Source organism: Chaetodon auriga, chromosome 7 (assembly GCF_051107435.1).
Source record: "Chaetodon auriga isolate fChaAug3 chromosome 7, fChaAug3.hap1, whole genome shotgun sequence".
Classification (NCBI taxonomy): domain Eukaryota; kingdom Metazoa; phylum Chordata; class Actinopteri; order Chaetodontiformes; family Chaetodontidae; genus Chaetodon; species Chaetodon auriga.
The window spans coordinates 12521826-12537358 of NC_135080.1; the positions used below are offsets into that span (position 1 = coordinate 12521826).

At 44.2% G+C, this 15533-nt stretch overlaps 1 protein-coding gene across 1 annotated transcript in view; it reads left to right on the forward strand.

Annotated features, from left to right (window-relative positions):
* cbl (Cbl proto-oncogene, E3 ubiquitin protein ligase) overlaps nt 1-15284 on the forward strand; it is a 38156-nt gene extending 22872 nt beyond the window's left edge. The window contains exons 5-16 of the mRNA XM_076735007.1: nt 2127-2248; nt 3733-3870; nt 4621-4708; nt 5433-5564; nt 5752-5979; nt 6794-6910; nt 7742-8161; nt 9138-9226; nt 9439-9636; nt 9732-9820; nt 10158-10400; nt 12000-15284. Of these exons, the coding sequence (XP_076591122.1) occupies nt 2127-2248; nt 3733-3870; nt 4621-4708; nt 5433-5564; nt 5752-5979; nt 6794-6910; nt 7742-8161; nt 9138-9226; nt 9439-9636; nt 9732-9820; nt 10158-10400; nt 12000-12295 (2160 nt within the window). The 3' untranslated portion in view covers nt 12296-15284. The remainder of the gene's footprint in view (nt 1-2126; nt 2249-3732; nt 3871-4620; nt 4709-5432; nt 5565-5751; nt 5980-6793; nt 6911-7741; nt 8162-9137; nt 9227-9438; nt 9637-9731; nt 9821-10157; nt 10401-11999) is intronic.
* Nucleotides 15285-15533: the final 249 nt, after the last annotated feature.

Sequence of the window (15533 nt, forward strand, 5' to 3'; positions counted from 1 at the left end):
ATCAACTCGTTAGCAGGATGCCTGCTGACTCGTTCACACTGTCAGACGGGATTGAAGTTGAAACTTCCTCCCGCTGTGTTTTGCAATGGTTTTGTGCTCTTTATGGGGTGTCTGTTGTTGCTTCACAAGGCCCAGACAGGTCTGCGTTTTTGTTTGTTGTTTTGTTGTTTCTGACTCCCCCTGCATAGTGATACACTGGCATCCTCCTCATGGACAGTCATCATTATACTGTATGAGCAGCCTTAAGGTTGCACTCTCTTACTGCTGGATGAATAATAAAGGCAACGATGAACATTTTTGGAATAATTCCCTGGATAGGAATCTAACTAAGCATGCTCTTGTGGCTGTAGAGGGTTGGTACATTGTCAGTTTATGAGTTGTTTTCCTTTGCCAAACCCTGACTCAACTTTGTAATTGATAGACCACAGTACTGACATACTGCTCATGCGCAGGGAGTTGTGGTGCGGTAAAAGGCTAAATGCAGCCAACCATTTATATTTTGCAATTATAGACACAAGGCAGCAGGAAACAACCCATTTGCTTTTTGGAGTATTTCAGTGTATATTTATGTAGGCGCAGGTGCAGCACTGCACTTCAGACACTCCGTTTCCATGTCAGCATAGAATGAAGCAGCAGGAAAAGAGAGGAAAGACATGGAAAGGATAGAGGAAGAGGAGGTTTGGTTTATCAGGGGTCATCTCTAAAGCTTATCTATAGCATGTTGTGCCGTATCAACGTTGTAATTACCACCTTACCACTGACTTTTATACCATATAATATGCAAACTTAAGTGACTGCGCTTTCATTTACATGATGTAAAATCCCTTGCATCATATCTCGTATGCAGTAGTGTGTGTTGTTTATTCCCTCAGTGACATTATCCCTTGCTACTTGTATGCAGGGCACAGACCAGCTTAATGAAGCCTAAACAGATTACAGACATTTCCTATGACACTCCCTCATACAGAAACAGCCCTCCTCTAAATGTCCTCAAACTCAGAAGAGGAAGTGAGCCTGTGGCCATTTTGAGCTCTGGCCTTGATATGCAGTAGACTGGGGGTGACACGCTCTTTTATTATTATTATTGCTGTCAAGTGTCTTTGAAATGCTTCATGCGGTGTCTTTAGGCTGAGTGATATGTTGGTGATTATAGACCAATATATTTTTAGGAGTGTACTTGTTCTTCTCAGTTAAGCGCAACAAATATACAAATAACTGTGCAATTGGTAGATGCTACATTAGCCAGTAACAGTAACATGAGGTTAGTACACCACACTTTTGTGTACTAGCCCAGCCCACATGCGATCAAATTACAATTAAGGGTTCAAGAGAGACAAGTTATAATACATCGAACATGAGTCCAGCAGAATTTTCACTTGTCACTTCCTGTGTGCTAAAAGTTTGAATAACCAACATCAGATTTTAATTTGGAAAAATACAGTAAAGCTACAGGCAGACGGGACAGTCCCTCCTTTTGATTTCGCCTAATAAAAACAAGTTGAATTTTTACATAATAACCGTAGTGTATTTTGAACCATGGCTGTGACTTTTGCAGCTCATTCTCAGTGCTGTATGTGTTAATTCTACTTCCTTTCACACACCAGACAGACTGGTGAGAGCTATTGCGGAACCACCTACTCACTGCTGCACTCATTCATCTATGGAGTAGTATGAATTCTTTTATATTTGCTCAAGTGTTCACCTCATGTTGTTAGGGTGGCTTGGTTTGGGTCATGCTGTCTTTAAAGACAGAGACACAAGCACCCGTCAAGTTGATTTTTGCCTGCTTTATATACAGTATGGGAAGCAGTCTGGTCGCGTCCATTTAACCTTCCTCAATCTGTGCCTCCAGATGGTGCCAAATATGTTGCATGCTGTTTTAAGTGTTGCAAATTCTGCTTGAAGGACCTTTTTACATTGCTTGACCCAGGTTGAAATGGCCATTGCAAATCACACTAAAGCTCAGTAAACAGTTGTTTTAGCGTCATTCATGATGCAGTATATTTCTCCATTACCCTGCTCACACTGTTATTGCTGTGTCCATTCACTCACACATCAGATGAGTCACTCTCTCTCTCTTTCATATGTGTGTGTGTGTGTGTGTGTGTGTGTGTGCGTGTGTGTAGCCGTGGTCGTCCCTGCTGCGGAACTGGAACAGCTTGGCAGTTACTCACCCGGGGTACATGGCCTTCCTCACCTACGATGAGGTCAAAGCACGGCTGCAGAAGTTCATCCACAAGCCTGGCAGGTGAGACAGAAACACATGGGCATGCACACAGACACACACCTCGTAATGCAATCTAAATCCATCATTTAGTGTGTGAGTGTGTGCACAGTTAGATAAAATCATTGTGGTTACTCAAGTGACTAGTGCTATTGCTCTGCATACAAACATGCATATGTATATGCAATTTATCAATACAAAGACAGACAGGGCACAAGGTCAGTCTGGATGCCAGTTTCACATACCAGTTTGTGTGTGTGTGTGTGTGTGTGTGTGTGTGTGTGTGTGTGTGTGTGTGTGTGTGTGTGTGTGTGTGTGGGTTGGTGAGTGAAGGATCCAGAGCAGCATGGCACTGGTACCTAGCATCAATGGCTTGATTGTACACTGAAAGCTGATGTCACTGTTTAGGCCTGGCTTGTGTAGAGCCACATTGACATCCAAGCGGTTATTGGTCAGTGTGAAACTATAAATTACAGCTTACAGTCAGGAGCGTTCTGTTTGTTTAATGGGTACAGCAGTTGTTCCACTTCTAGGCTGAACATCGAGGCCAAGACTACTTTCTTCCACTTATGCAGTATCCCCAAACTCAATCCTTAGATGTTAGGAACTTAGAAACTACTAATACATGCATCCTCGGATGGATTAATGTAATGCCTTTTCTTGGCCCACCTCAGTCACATACCAGTGGTTTCCAGCTTTCCCTGAATGCTGCAGCTAGAGCTCTAACAAGGACGGGCTTCTTTGCACGGCTATTCAATACCCGTGAATTTGGTAATTTGGTGATTTCCTGATACAAATATCTCAACTTGTACAAAGAAACACGCATATAGGAAATGTTGCATATGTGGAGGACGGGCTGCAGGTCTTTTGAGGCTCGTGTGGCTTCTGCTACTTTACCACTCTGAAATTGGTTAAAGCACAGCTGCTTGTGCCCATGAGACCAACCAGTTTACCTGACTTTGAAGAGTTGCACCAGCTGGCATAGCAGGGGGCAGCAAGGCCCCTGGTGGCGCTGATAATGGTACGTCCATCCATGCCACAGCGTCATCATACTTAAAGGTGTAGTGTTGGTGTTTTCTTGTACATAAGAAAAGTTCTGTTTACATTTGGTTTTACTCACCTTAACACATTGTAGGTATGTTTTTAAAGTATTTCAAATCCCAATTTTCTACATAATGTATACCAGCTTGCGTCATCCTCCCTGTCTTTTTTGGCACTTTGCTGCACATGTTGGAGTTTTACCACCACCTGTAGATTGGCCGAATAGTGTGAAACCACTGGTCGCATTGTGAATAGTTTGCCAAGTGGATATGACCATGCATAGTTCAGCCTACATAATTGCATTTGGACTTTCTTTGTTTCATAAACAGGTACATGCACATTTGTCTTCGTGTGCACAATTTGCAAAGACTGTTTGCACCCTCCTCTATCTGATCACTTTCTGTTTTCAGTCTATCAAGGAGCGACACCACTCCAGCATGTCTTATTTCTCTCATCTCTCTCCTCAGTTACATCTTCCGACTGAGCTGCACGCGGCTGGGCCAGTGGGCCATCGGCTACGTGACAGCAGACGGAAACATACTCCAGACCATTCCTCACAACAAACCCCTCTTCCAGGCCCTCATTGATGGCTTCAGGGAAGGATTGTAAGTCCACTGGCATTTTGTTTGGCACGCTTAAATCTGTCATTTTCTTGGGTTCATCTGGGCCTCTGGTCTTTGTCTCGGTAGCTGGGTCTTCATTTGATGCAGTTTTAATAAACGATCTATAAGTCAAGCTCCCTGTCATATGCAGGGCTTCTCTTTTTCTTCCTTTTCTTTCCAAGCATGCATCTCTGTGTAAACCCACAATTGAATCTGCCTTTCAGCTCTAAACCAATCCAGCCATATCATATTGCCTTTTCCCATCATTCCTGTGTTATCATAACCAAAATAGAACTGTTGGTTTCTAATGTGCAGCTCACTCAGTGGTTTAGCTGGCTGGCGTGAATCTCATCTTTTTATGCCAGCGTTGATCTCTTTGTTTAATGAAAGCAACGGTTGGCCTGTCCCAACCTGTAATCAAATCCGGATTTTAAAATGGGGAAGTCTATACAGTATATCGCCTCCACTCAGAACATTTATCAAATAATAATTACAGCATCTGAACCATTTGTAAAATACTCTCGCGCTGTACATGCACCAACTCTGTGATGATATTAAATACGTTGCCAGATTGAATGAATGGACTGAACAGATGTTTTCATTACCACAGCCCGTTAGGTATACATGCAGTATAATCACACTAACTAATGATGATGATACCTTTGAAATGAAAATGCCTGTCAGAATACCCGAGGATACTGTAAGGGGAGTTCTGTGCACGCCTTCTAATTTTATGTGCCTTTGCATCTCCAGCTATTTATTCCCTGACGGTCGGACCCAAAACCCAGACCTGACAGGACTGTGTGAGCCTTCGCCTCAAGACCACATCAAAGTCACCCAGGTCAGAGCAGCGAGCCTCTTGGACTGCATCCTCAGTCATTAGTATCTCGTACATTCTTGCTGGTCTTTGGCATTTTAATGTAAAGGTCAAAAGATTGTTTTGTTTTTTTTTGTAGACACACAGACAGTGCAGTGCATGAAAAGGAAGCAGAAGAAGAAGACATGATTAAGCACTGCTAACCGAAAGATTCAAACAAATACAATTATATATGTCTGTCTTTAATATTTGATAAGTAAGTTCAGCTGGCAGTAAAATAAATAACTGTGAGAAATGTCAGTCTCAGCTACTGAAGTAAATGCAGTGAAGATCGCAGTACAAAAAAATTGTATGAAGTATTCTTTTCTAATAGACGTGTATTTAGATACCAGTGTATTTGAATATATATATATTCAAATATATACAGGTATATTTGAGTACTGGATATTTAACCTTTAATGCTGAGTCTTCACTTAAACAGTGTTTTGTTCCCCAGTTTAAATGTCAGACACTATGGATATCCTCTCAGAGTTTGAGTGTGTTTGTGAACAGACTCATTTTGCTTGAGCGCAGGACCGAAACTCAAAATACACCCCCACATTTCAACTCGGCTCCAGATCCTTCCAGGCTCTTTTTTTTTTTTGTTTTTTTGTTTTAAAATGATCTCAGGTGGTGTTCGTGCCATATGATATTACTCTCTGTTTAGTCACTGAGAGCTCATAGTTGTCTCATTTTTTTCCCCCCTCAGGAACAATATGAGCTGTACTGTGAGATGGGCTCCACTTTCCAGCTGTGTAAGATCTGTGCCGAGAATGACAAGGATGTGAAGATCGAGCCCTGCGGTCATCTCATGTGCACCTCGTGTCTCACTGCCTGGCAGGTAGGACATGTGGGTGGATGGAAGGGTTTTTGTGTGGGTTAGATGCTCAAAGTTAAGTGTCATAACTCATACCTGTTGAGAGGAGAGCTCGTTGTTGAAGTGCTCTTCTCTGCAGACCTAACCAACATATAAAAACACCTCCTTGCATTTGTGTGTGCTGTTACATGTGCCTCTGCCTGTGTTACAGGAATCAGAGGGTCAGGGAACGGGATGTCCCTTCTGTCGCTGTGAGATTAAGGGTACAGAGCCCATCGTTGTGGATCCTTTTGACCCCAAGGACCCCAAGGATAACAGCGGGGGTTCCTGCAGGCCCACTTTTGGGGCTGAGGGCGCTCCCTCACCCAGCTATGACGATGATGATGACGACAGACTTGAAGACCCCCACCTCATGATGAGCAAACTTGCTTGTGCAAAGGTGAGATTGAGGAAAGGCTTGATTGAGACAAAAGTTAACTGAGTTTGCTCAAAGTTTACAGTCATGACACTGGGCAGGCTGTCCGGGTATCTTCCATTGATAAAACATTGAGGAGCTTGGCTTTGCTGGTTTGAGACTCTGGGTGCACCTCATGGGTTCCCACTGTCCTCTTCTCTTCTCTGTTTTTCTGAGAGACCGTCTTTGTACAGATGAAACACTCGCTGTCTTTCCCTTTTCACTTTTTGTGAGCTTCAAGCTCACGGCTCATATCTGAAGTCTTTCATCTCCCTCTTTCATGGTGCCAAGATAGCAGCTTTTTTTTTTTTGTACCTCTTGGTATTTGATATGTGAGGCATTCTCCTATCCTCCATCTTTTATGTGCCTCTGAGAAATGTGCATTAGTCTGCTTATATAGAGTAGGAGAGTACCTGAGATCACACACACTTTGATGTGGTCCCTGGAATTTCTTTGGCTTTGATTGCTGACCCAGCCTCTTTCTCATCTTTGACCATTTCTTTAAACGTACTGGTACTCTGTGAAGTACTTGCCTGTACTTGTAGTGTTGCTTAGTGTTTGTTTCATCTGTTTTGTGTTGAAGCAAAATGGGTCCCTTTTTTTTTTCCTTTCCTTTTGAGTAACTGCACAAAGTAGACCTCTGCCATTGCACAGTGCAGTTTAAATGTGTACTTTTTGCATGAAATGTCAGTGTATAATAATATATTGCATATTTTTTGCATATGTAATAAGTTTTACACAATCCAAACAGTGTAGCATAGCATAGCTGTAACAAAGCTGTTTTGTGTGTGGGATCCAGGTGGAGCGGCCCCCATCACCCATGTCTACCCTTCCCCCTGTGCCACCCAGACTAGACCTGCTACCACACAGAACTCCCAACCCCCCTGGTGCCTCCAGCCCTGGTGTCACCACTAAGGTAACTTAACATGCGCAACCAAGTCATTACCTTATTAAGTTTGGTCAAGGCATTTACATGTTTCACAGTCACGCATCCTCAATATGTGGCTCGATTGTCCAGTTCATGTCTAAAAGTTTGTGTCATAGCCTACAGGTTAACAGGAAGTAGTGCTGTCATAGGAAAATGAGGGGACATTGTTGCCTAGGTGGAATTTACACATCATTTTAATGCCATCTCTATTACTTGCCATGTTTGTTTTAACATAAAAGCCATTCAGTGTTGCCCCAATATTCAACTTCATTTTTTAGTGCCTACCTACTTAAGCATTCTGCTGTGCAGCTGGTCCATAACTTGACTTTTATGGTTTTATAGTTGAAGCAGAAAGCAACACCAGACTAAAATCTGAGCATAATTTCACTTGTAGCCCAGCTCTGTTATTGAAACTGTGCTCAGTCGCATTACCCCCTTGATACAGGGAAGATGCTGAAACGACACCCACAACACTCATTGTGTTTTATAATCTGCATATAACTAATTTCAGAGTGCATTTCCACGCACTCACACGTTGATATTAGCACATATTTCTGCTTAAATGTCGATAAATGCAAACTGTAGAGAGGAGGCTAGAACTGTCTGCAGATGAACAGCAATATTCCTTAGTGTTCCTTGGTGTAATTCATCTAAGTTATGCATATTGTTGATTATGATGATGAATGCACACACAGAGGTCTTGTTGCTAAATGGATTATTTCCCCTGCAGAAGATAACTGCACTAAGTTTTCTTTGATTTCACATCAATATTGTATGTAGTCTAAACGAGCTCCCTCCATCTCGGTTTCTCCCCTTCAGGCAGCATCTCATCACAAAGATAAGCCTCTCCCCCTCCCCCCAGCGCTGAGGGACCTCCCCCCTCCTCCTCCTCCAGACCGCCCCCACCCAGCCGGGACAGCTCCCGATGGGCGGCTGCAGAGGCGGCCATTACCCTGCACTCCTGGGGAGCCACCTCGAGATAAGCTCCCCCCTACACCCCCAAACCGGCCCCTGACTGACTGGAACTCCCGGCCTGTTCCTAAGGCACCCACCTCCTCCTCCTCGTCCTCCTCCTCGTCTTCCTCATCCACCCAAGTATCCAGTCTGGGAGGGGACATCCGAGCAGGTGTCAGGGAGCTCTCCAACCGGCACTCCCTCCCGTTGGCGCTGCCCTCGGCACTGGACACACGCTCAGACTCACAGAAGAACAACAGCTCCCTCAGTCTGGACCACCAGCTGGTCAGAGAAGCCATAAAACACCACACACTTCACGACCATTTGGCTTGATGTGTATTCATTGGCTACAGTTACAAGCACATAGCATTTTAGTAGTAACTGTCCAAGTTACTGAAGAGACAAATGTAGCACCAGCTTCTAAATATCCTCTACACTGTACAGTGTATGTGGGTTAGAACAAGTGTGGTTTTCAGCTCAGTCACACAGTCAATGTTTGATCATTTACAGCAGGGAAATGAAATTAAAGGTGTATTTATTACTTCTGTTAATATTTGAGGTTCACACGGGTTTGGCTCTACTGTGTCAATAGCAATTACATTTCTGTTGGGCGTTGAAAGAATGTTCAAGAGAATGTTCAACATCGTGGGAAATATGAGTATATGCTCTCTTGCAGAGTGTGGGAACATTGAATAGAAAGCTACAGCCTTTAGCTTAGCATAAAGACTGGAAATGCAGGGAAAGAGCTAGCCTGGCTCAGAATCCACCAGTCAGCACCTGTACAGCTCACGTTACAGACCACGTTATGTCTGGTGTGTTTAATCAGAAGTGAAGCATAAAAATGAAAAGTTGCGGCTGTAAGCGGAGAGGTATGTGCCGTGACGTCCTGGAGTCTCGTTGTCACAGTGAGGTTGCAAGACATGCGGTGGAGACTTCAGGAAATCCGACTGCCAAAAAATAGCCCCCTGCATAACCCCTTATTAAACCACACCATTTCATTTTCACACACTTTTTGATTAGCAAGGCTAGCTTTCCCCCTGTCTCCAGTCTTTTAGCTAAGCTGAGCTAGCCGGCTGCTGGCAGAAGCTTCGTATGCACAGTGCACATACAAAGAAGAGTGGCATCAAGCTTCTCATCTAACTTGCTGAAACTGAATGAGCATATTTTCCTCGATGCCAAGCCAAATGTGATTAGCACTTGATTGTGGAAATACTTTTCACTTTAAAGTTTCTGAGATTTCACCTTCTGCTTCCTTTTTCAGAATTTTGCAGCAGTAACCAGTCAAGAATATGACAACCCCAAAGTCAAGCCCTCATCCTCCGCCAACGCCATCTATTCTCTGGCAATTAGGTGTGTTGCTCTGGCACTATAATGACATTAGAGGAGTGGAGCATCTCACCTTTTAATGACTGACATGATTTTTGCTCACTTGCAGATGTCAAAGGCCATACAAAACATATTTCAGGAAGCGTGTGTCCTCTCATTTAGCCTTTCAGTGTTCATATTTCATGAATCCATTTTTACAGTTGTAGTGTAAATATTCGTGGGTTGTTGCTTCCCAGACCTTCAGCTCTGAGGCCGGTGACAGGAGAGGAGGCACGTGACAGCGAGGAGGAGTCAGAGTACATGATCCCCTCCTCTCGCCCTGTCCTGCCCCCCATCACGGCACCACCTGTAGGTGAGACCCCACCAGTCCCGAGGCACCCTCAGCCTCTGTCGGCACTCCAGACGCAGACTCAAGCCTCCACACTCAACTCACGGTATTCAAAACACTCAATGGATCCACTTCCAGCAGCACATCTCCATGAAATGACTTTGGTGATTACAGTTTTATCATTGTTGTTTGTTGTTGTAGGCTCACACTGGCTGACCTGGAGGATGGACCACAAATGTATGAAGCCATGTACAACATCCAGTCCAGGTCACAACAAGCCAGAGATTCAGGTAATGGACACACTGTTTTAAACCCACATGACACCTTCATGCAGACCTTTCTGTCCACTGCTCTGCAAATATTTGTTAGCGTAATCTGCTATAAAATGAACCCCTAGTGGAACAATACTCACTCTAGCTAGTGAATATTATTTTCATTCCAAAACAAGACCACCACCTGGAAAAAATGCACGACTCCTTGTTTTGGCTTGAATGTCTTTGGCTATACCTGAGACTCATCTGAGGGTGTTTCAGAGGATAATTATCTGTATATATGGATAAAAGCAGACGTGCTGAATCTGTATTCAGCTTTTTGGAGTTCTAATACACTGTTTTCAATCTTCCCCAGACTACTCAGAGCTGCCCCCTCTGGCGATGACCAATGGTCCCAGAGACCATACAGCCGAGGACAGGGAAGAGGAGGAAAACGGCTACGACTTTCCGAAACCCTGGCTGCCGATGCCCCCTGCCCGACGGACCCTTTCAGAACTGGGTGGGTCCTCTTCCTCGTCTTCGTCGTCCTCATCATGCTCATCCTCCACGGCGGCGTTCAGCCGCCTTTCGCTAGATTCAGACGCTGGAGCTGCAGCACGTAAGTTTACTTGCCCCTGTCTAGCTAGAGTTTATTTTTAATATGTAACTTCACAAAAAAAGTCGGATTTCTGAGCAATGGATAACTTAATTGTGAATAAATACCACCAAATTTATGGGGTAGTTAGCAACAAGCCATGTTATGAAAGGGCTTCGTCCAAGGTCACAGGTGACTATCTTTTGCTTCAACCAAATGTGCGAGATAAGGGATATCCGGTGCTAACGCTCCACCCGTGACTGTCATAAAGAATTAAATAATAGTGAAACTGCTGCACCTAAATAGCTAGAAACCATTAGAGTAAGTGGGAAATACTTTCTGTGGTTTGCGTGAACTGACCCTTTAAAACATGAGCTTCTATCAAGAGACTTTACACAAGTTGAAATTTGACGTCAGTGGTGACGGTAACTGGAAAGTTTCATAAAATCACTTGGATGTAAAGAAGAAGCCTCTTTGCTCTGGTCCTTCCTGGCCAAAAAGCAATTAAAAGTGCTGATGAATCAATATCTTGAAGTAATACAAAAGTCCCGTGACCCAGAGGGCAGCCTGAAAAGTCGACTCAGACGTTTTGCTGCTACCTGGTATGAGGCCAGACATAACACAGATTTTCCAGAAGCTCTCTGAAGTTGATGTTAGCCTCCACTTTGGATAGATCACCATGAATCGATTGCTGTTCATCATCCGCTCCAGTGTGTGCAATCACAGTGCAAAGAAGGTTAAAGACCAGTAATTATACAGAGCTGCTCCGTTACATCGGTGACCTTTACAGTAGAAAAACAGCAAGGGATGCCTCCGGGGTGTTGGACGTCCCCAGTGGAGGAATGAACATATCATCACAATCTCATACGAGTGTCCACACGAAGACAAGGTTGTGTGGAGGTTTGACTGCAGTTAATGCAGCATTCGTGGCTTTAGCAGACCTGTCACCTTCTATAGGGGAAGGCAGGGAGGTGCCAGAGGAACTGACCACAGGCAGCTGGAGCAGAGCATCCTCTAGAGGATTTTGGTGGGACGAGCTCAATGAACGAGTGACAACGTACTTCCTGGCCGGCGGTGCTAATAAGAAACCTTTTGGTGGTTTTTAGTTTTTTGATTTTTATGAGACGGCCGTTTATCTCTCAGAGTAATCTCTTTGTGTCTGCAGAGGGCTGACATTTACTACCGCTGATGATTGCCGGGTGTCTGAGTGGTCCACTAAAGACCAGAATCTTTGTATCTGAGGGCCAGTTAAGTGGCTCTCAGACATGCTGACAGGCTCTCCAATCATAATTAGAGTCTTTATGAGTGCTTTATTAAAAGTGGCTGCCTCGGAAAAGGTCATCCAGTTCATCGTGTATACAGGATGATAAAAAAACGCGGCTTGCCTCGGACAGACACTCGGTGTGCTGTCTGCTCCAAGTGCATAATTACAGTGATCAGCATCTTTTTCAGATTACATCTAAATTATTTCCAGTAAACCTAATTCTCATTCACCTTAGCTGACACTGACCTTTAGGATCTTTGAAAGCAGTTGATGTTTTTTCAGATTGAACACAAACTTAAAAGCAGAGTGTTGTGGACCTTTTGGCTTTAAAGACACATTCACTGTCCCTGTTTGTTCAGCCTTCTCAGAGCCCGTGGAAGCGCCAGAGAGACCTCCGAAGCCCCTGCCCAGGCGAATCAACTCGGAGCGTCGCCCCAGCCCCGTCCCGCCCGTCCCTGCTCCACCCAGCAGTGGGGCCACAGGAGGAGAAGCCAACCCTCAAATCAGTAGTGAGATCGAGCACCTCATGAGTCAGGGATACTCTTATCAGGACATCCAGAAAGCACTGATGATTGCACAGAACAATATCGAAATGGCCAAGAATATCCTACGCGAGTTTGTCTCCATTCCCTCCACCGCGCATGTTCTTACATAGCACACTCCTCGTGCCTCTCTCTCGTGTTCGCTCTCGCCCTAGCTTGGCCCAGCCTGGTTGGGTTTAGGTTGGCACAGCCCAGCCCAAAGCCCAAAGCCCATTGCCTGCAGCACTACCTCCGGTGCTGGCTGACGCCCTACGCCCCTGTGGATTTTACTCCAGCGAGCTCGCAGCATCCCTGGGACTCCGCGCCCTGCACTCCATGCGCTTTCAACAGTGTCTGGCCTTCTTTGAACTGCTGCAGCAGGACATCTCCGCGGGACTGACTGAGCGCGCGCGGGAACAGTGACGGGACGCCACGAGACGCGAGACTTTCACAGTAATCCTGAGGAAGACAGATTCTGACCTTTCATGTTGAAGCCTCTTGCTGAAAATGTAACCAACACCTCACAAATAAAACTAAAAATGTATGTCTATATGAAAATTTAATATATGAGTAAATATTAAATGTGTGTAATATATACAGTACGTGCTTATACAGTATGTAAAAATGATTTCAGCTTTGAGGGTCGCTGTTGGTACAAGCGATGTGGGTAGACAGGGACCAGATTAAAGGGGGGCGTGGCCCTTTCTGGCGGACTGAGGGATGTGCAGAAACACATGCGAGGAAGAGGAAGCGTCGGGGCGTCTTCCTCACCGAGATGTGTTGGTCAGCAGCAGCTTAGACATGATGAATTCAGTCTGTTATGGCCTTTGATTAACAATGTTGCTTTGGTACTTTTTTTTTTTTTTTCCAGAAAAACATGCTCGTTTTGTCGTGTTGTATTTTTCAAAGTAGCATGACGATGGTTTTAGGTCTGGACTGTTGTCTGGCAGTGTGTGTCTATATGTGTGTGTGTGTGTGTGTGTGTGTGTGTGTGTGTGTATGTGAGCATGCGTGCGTGTCTGCCAGACCCTTCTCCTCATGACCTGCTCTTAAATGAACCCCTGTTCCTGTACAACATGAATGTGGAATTCCAGTCAGTGAACTCAGACTCGTGCTCTGTAAACGTACTACTGCTCTAACTCATGTGGCAGGGCCTAGTGTAGCTGTAGAGCCTGGCAGTGAGATTATTAGAGGACGTGCTAATGTTGACGACCCTGCAGTATCAGACAGGCTAGTGTTGTGTGATCCGTGGTGGCTGAAACGTTTCTGTTCTGTCTTCGTCTAACGTCATTGGCTGCCTGGTTCGGATTCCTGTCTCCAGCGCAGTCCAGTGTTATGAAACAAACAAAAAAAAAGTCTTTGATTTACTTTGGTAATATATTATTGTAATATGATCATAAATATTGTTATTATAATTAATTCAGAAGTGCTTCACTGCTGCTACTGTTGTTAGTGCTAAACAATTACGCCTTAAATGTACATTTGTGAATATTGTGTTTAACCGTCATCCTGTTTCTTTAAAGTGACAGTATCACCCGTGTTCCTCCAGTCCGTAATGTAGCATACTTGAAAGTACAAGCGGCTCGTGAGCCCGCAGCCCCCTCGAGCTGTCGACTCTTCAGTGTTTTAAACCTTTTCTTTTTTTACATATATATATATTCTGTATGACTCTCTACAGGTCGACTCTGTATAGCACCAGTGATAAAGCAAACAAAATGCTTTTGGTATGGAAACCAGCCATTTTGTAATAGATTCAAGTTTCTCTTTAATTTCCTTCCTCTGCGGGAGTTCACCCCACTGAAGAGGAGTGATTGCTGAGGCTTTTTTTTTTTTTTCTCTCTTAAAGTAGGCTCATGGGTTTGCCGGCCCACCCCCAAGTCTACATTAAAATCAGTATTTGGGCCAACTGTAAGAACTAACTCAGGAATTCTGTTTATCTAAACAAGTGGCGTTGACCCTGGCTGTCAAAAACCAGACACAGACGACATACTCACCTGCCGTGCGTTCATCCAGGTGACATGTAGCCAAAAGTATCCGCGTAATGAAGTCACACAAGTAGCCTATTGCCTTTTTTTTTTTTGTCACACTTGCACATGTTTCGTATTATTTCCGATGTTCGCAGGACTAAAGACAGCAGCTTCATTTCCAGGTACTATGAATGAATAAGAAAAACAAATGCAAGGAGCTTTTAGGTACATTGACTTGAACTTCTCCCAGCATATGAAGAAGAATGTTTCTTTTGTTTGTTCGTTTGTTTGTTTTTCGGGTTTAAATCATGTCAGTAGCTCATCAGCCCTAACGCTGTCTGTCGACTGGAAGCTATCTGCGCGCTGTCTGGCCATCCTCTGCTTCTTTTTCTGTTCCTAGTTGCCTTGAGAAACTTCTTGAATGATGGGTAATGGACGGGGAGGTCCCCAATCCTCAATACTGTACCAATGTTTTGTCGACGCTTCGAGGACAGCATGTCATTGTATTATTTACCTTTTTCATTTTTGTTTTCGCACAGTATACCAATGTGTGCTTTGATACTGTCACTCTAAAGAAATTGTATAAAGTTAGTGATATGAAAAGAAAAAAAATGGCTGTTTTATTTCATTTTGCATTCCTGTACATGTATTTTGTTCCAAAGGTTTTGTTTACTTGTGTGAATAATTCAGTGAGCAGTGCCATATGTTTAGAGACCCTCACCATGTTTAGAATAAGGCCTTGTGTTTGACGAGAGCTTGTAGGTATTGATCTGTACCTGCTCATCTCTGAAGGCAAGACTGTGCAGTATTGCTTGTATTAATATGTCCTCTCTGCCTTGTCGGCCGCATCAGTCCTCATCTATGAGTGCTGATCTGTGAAAGGTCTCGCGATAAGCCAGGTCCCAGATCAGTGCTCAGCCTCAGAGATGCCGGATGCGTACCAGCCCCCCCCCCAAACCCCCCAAACCCCCCAAACCCCCTGTTACCCTCACTCCCTGTGTTGGGGTACTTCAACTTTCTGCCAGAAGAGGGAGCCATTGTTCCATGTAGCCGTGTCGCTTCTCGTCAGTAAAAAGGCATTCATTAACTTTTTGATGGTTTTTAAAGCTCATATCACTTTGGAAGTATGCACAGTGCTGTTAATAAAATGATAAGCAAAAGCCATCTCTCTTCTCTGCACACGTGCTCAGACATGTTTATCTTCTAGGTGCCAGTACTGACAAATCTCACATGCAGGCAAAGAGTTCAGAAGCAACATTTACAGACCTGTTCAGGTAAGACGTCTTTATCATAGTAAAAACCATCTTGAATATCTTCAAATCCGGATGCAAAACATAAAAAAATTAGGATTAGGTGAATTCATTTATTTGTGGCAGGTGTTCAAACACATTTTTCTAATACTGAG